The sequence below is a fragment of the Parus major genome, chromosome 18, assembly GCF_001522545.3.
Source record: "Parus major isolate Abel chromosome 18, Parus_major1.1, whole genome shotgun sequence".
NCBI lineage: Eukaryota > Metazoa > Chordata > Aves > Passeriformes > Paridae > Parus > Parus major.
The window spans coordinates 9,559,219-9,562,188 of NC_031786.1; the positions used below are offsets into that span (position 1 = coordinate 9,559,219).

The 2,970-nt window shown below is 41.1% G+C and overlaps 1 protein-coding gene across 1 annotated transcript in view; it reads right to left on the minus strand.

The window, feature by feature from the left end:
- LOC117245273 (myosin heavy chain, skeletal muscle, adult-like) overlaps window positions 1-269 on the minus strand; it is a 3,106-nt gene extending 2,837 nt beyond the window's left edge. The window contains exon 1 of the mRNA XM_033518802.1: window positions 63-269. Within this exon, the coding sequence (XP_033374693.1) occupies window positions 63-269 (207 nt within the window). The remainder of the gene's footprint in view (window positions 1-62) is intronic.
- Window positions 270-2,970: the final 2,701 nt, after the last annotated feature.

Genomic DNA, 2,970 nt, shown 5'->3' on the forward strand with positions numbered 1-2,970 from the left:
ATATCAGCTAAGAACTCAGTGAGGGAAGCAAATGTTGTCCTTCAGTCTTGTTTTTGACTCACCTCTCCCCCTTCAGTCTTGACAGTGACTTTGCCTGATTCCCTGCTTTCAATTTTGCCTTTCACAAACGATTCCTTAGGATGAACCACGAAGACAGAGGTCTTGGCATCAAAAGGTTTGTTCTGGGCCTCAATTCTCTCCTTTTCCGATTTTCGGAGGTAAGGAGCTGCCTCCCCAAAACAAGCTAACTCAGCATCTCCAGAGGCCATGTCTGCACTTTACTTAAGGCACATCAGCAAAGAACCCTGTGGGAGAAAAGAAATTTAACATTAATAGATCATTAATGTAGCTTACTTGCAAGGACAGCTTTTCTAATTAGAAAATTTAAAATTGAGCACTTACTAGAAGTGCTCAATCTACCAAAGTTGCCTTCTTTGTGCTAATGATTTAAATTCATGAGAGAAAGATATTGTTTCATCCTTAAATTATGTATAATAACCTTGTAAAAATTTCTTTTATTTATATCTTATAGTACTGTATAGATTTTACTTGGGCTTTATGGATTGTAGTGTCATATTTGAGAATATAAAGTATGCTAAAGAAACATTTTTATTCTACCATAAAATTAAGAAAACCAAAAAAATAGAATAGATACTATAGCTTTAAAAGCAGATGGAAAAACTTAGCTGGAAAGCAGTTTCAAAGGAAAAAAAATATCTGCATAATATGCAATAATAGGGATACCTAATAGCTAGATCCACTGCACTTACCTTGAAACTTTTCTAGTAGACAGGGCAGAGCACAGCAAAGACACTTTTATAGAGTCTGTTTGGCAGATGCTCTGGATTCTTCCCCTTTCTTTGGTCAGAACATTTTTTGGCAAACATTCTTTGGCAAGGCATTGTCTGGCAAACTGAACTAGGGGCAAAATTGTCATTTGATTTAATAAGATATATTTAGAAATGTTTTGTATCTTACCAATGCTGTGAATGTATTGACTATAAATAATTTGTCTAGAGACATAAGGACAGAAGTTCAGTTAGTCGAGGCACTTGGAAAATTTGGATGTAGGACCAGTGAAGTATACTGCTGCATTTCCAATGGTTTCCTCGTGTACTCAAGGCAGATTTTTATTGCATGAACATGGTGTTACTCTCATACATCCTCAGTCCGGCATTTCCATCACATCACAAATATCACTGTCACTGGAGCTCCTTTAAATGTGCTCTTTTCCTGGTCACTGGCATTTTGATTGTGAAAAGAGCTCAGTGGGTAAAGCCCAGTGAAGAGCAGAGGGGCAAGGTCAGTAAATGTGATCCAAGGAGATATCCAACATCAAGCACTGGTGCAGGCATGAAAACCTTGTTCCAAGGAGGAGCATGCAACTTTCTGGAGTTCACAATCAGAGCTCAGCCCTGGGCTCCCTGTGCAGGGTAGGGGGAAGCTGGTGGAAACACCCTGTGCCCTGAACAGGAGGAGTTCAGAAACAACCTGTGCAAAACAGTGACTGCAGGGGGGCATCAGAAGTCCTGAGTCTGCGCAGTCTCTGACTTCCACAGGCACAGAACTTAGAGGACAAATCACAGAATGGTTTGGGCTGGAAGGAGCCTTAGAAGAATCATCTAGTGCAACATCACTGCTGTGGGCAGGAATATCTTTGACTAGATCAGGTTGCTCAAAGCCCCACTCAATCTCAGCTTGCACACTTCCAACAATTCCAGGGACATTCCCTTATTCTGGGGCCTGAGTCTCACTGGCCTCTACTTAAAAAGTGTCACTCTTATATCCAACCAGAATCCATCTTCTGTCCTGTATGTTGACTGCAACACATGGCTTGGTGTCCTTGTTCAGCAAGTCCTCCAAACTTGTTGACAGTGCCCTGAATCCCACTGTCCATGTTCTTGACAAATGTGTTAAATAATGCTGGATTCAAAACAACTCACCAGGGACACAACTTGTTACTGGTCTCCACCTGAAATTCAAGCCACAACTGAAATTGACCACAACTCTTTATGTTTGATCATCCAGCCAATGTACCATAGCATATTTTCCAGAAAGATCTGCTCCGTGATCTTGCCATGCAGAGAGGTGAAGCTGACCAGCCTGTAGTTTCCTGGATCTTTCTTTTGCCCCTTTTTAAAAATGGGGGTTTTTCAGTGAGTGGAACTTCATCAGACAGCCATGACTTGGCATGTGTGATGGATAGTGGCTTAGCCACTTCATCTGCCAGCTCCCTCAGGATCCAGGGATGCATCTCATCAGGGGAACTCCCACATCTCTCGTTCCTTTACTATTCCTTCTAAATATTTTATAGCTGTCAGTCACAGCACATGTCAGTCACACAGTCCATCCCAACAAGTTTCTATGGTAGCAATCAGGCCATAGTGCCTGTCTGGGCTGTAGCTACCAGCTCCTTCTGTCTGTTTGCCACAGTGCTGCTCTGAGAGAGAAGCGCTTCATCTGGGCTATCAGCCACAACCCCTTGTTAGCGGAGTTTGCCCTAACTCCCTTAAGGCAATCCACAGGTTTGGTCATAAATTCATTCCCAGCTTTGACTCAAGGAGAGCATAGGGTCAAAGCAGGTCTGCTGAGTACAGACCCATCAGGTATGCTGCCTTGTCAGCAACTGAAACACAAGCAAAACAAAGGAAGAATTGATCATTGGACAAGGACTGGAGTTTGGGGTGGGTGTGGGTGTAAAATGCCATTAATGACAAAAATTCTTGGTTGTAAACCTTTTAATCTAGTGTCACAACAAACATTGAATACAGAAAAGCTACAAAAGTCAATATTGGTATTTTTCTGAACATGGTTATCAGTAAGAAAACTTCCCTTGGATATTTTAACTAAATTTATAAACCAAATTAGTTATTTTAATAATTTTCATTTTAAAAATTCATTTAAATGACTTCTTAGTCATGATATAAGAAAGCTCATATTCCAAGGGCCATAGTCTGTACTGCCATTAGG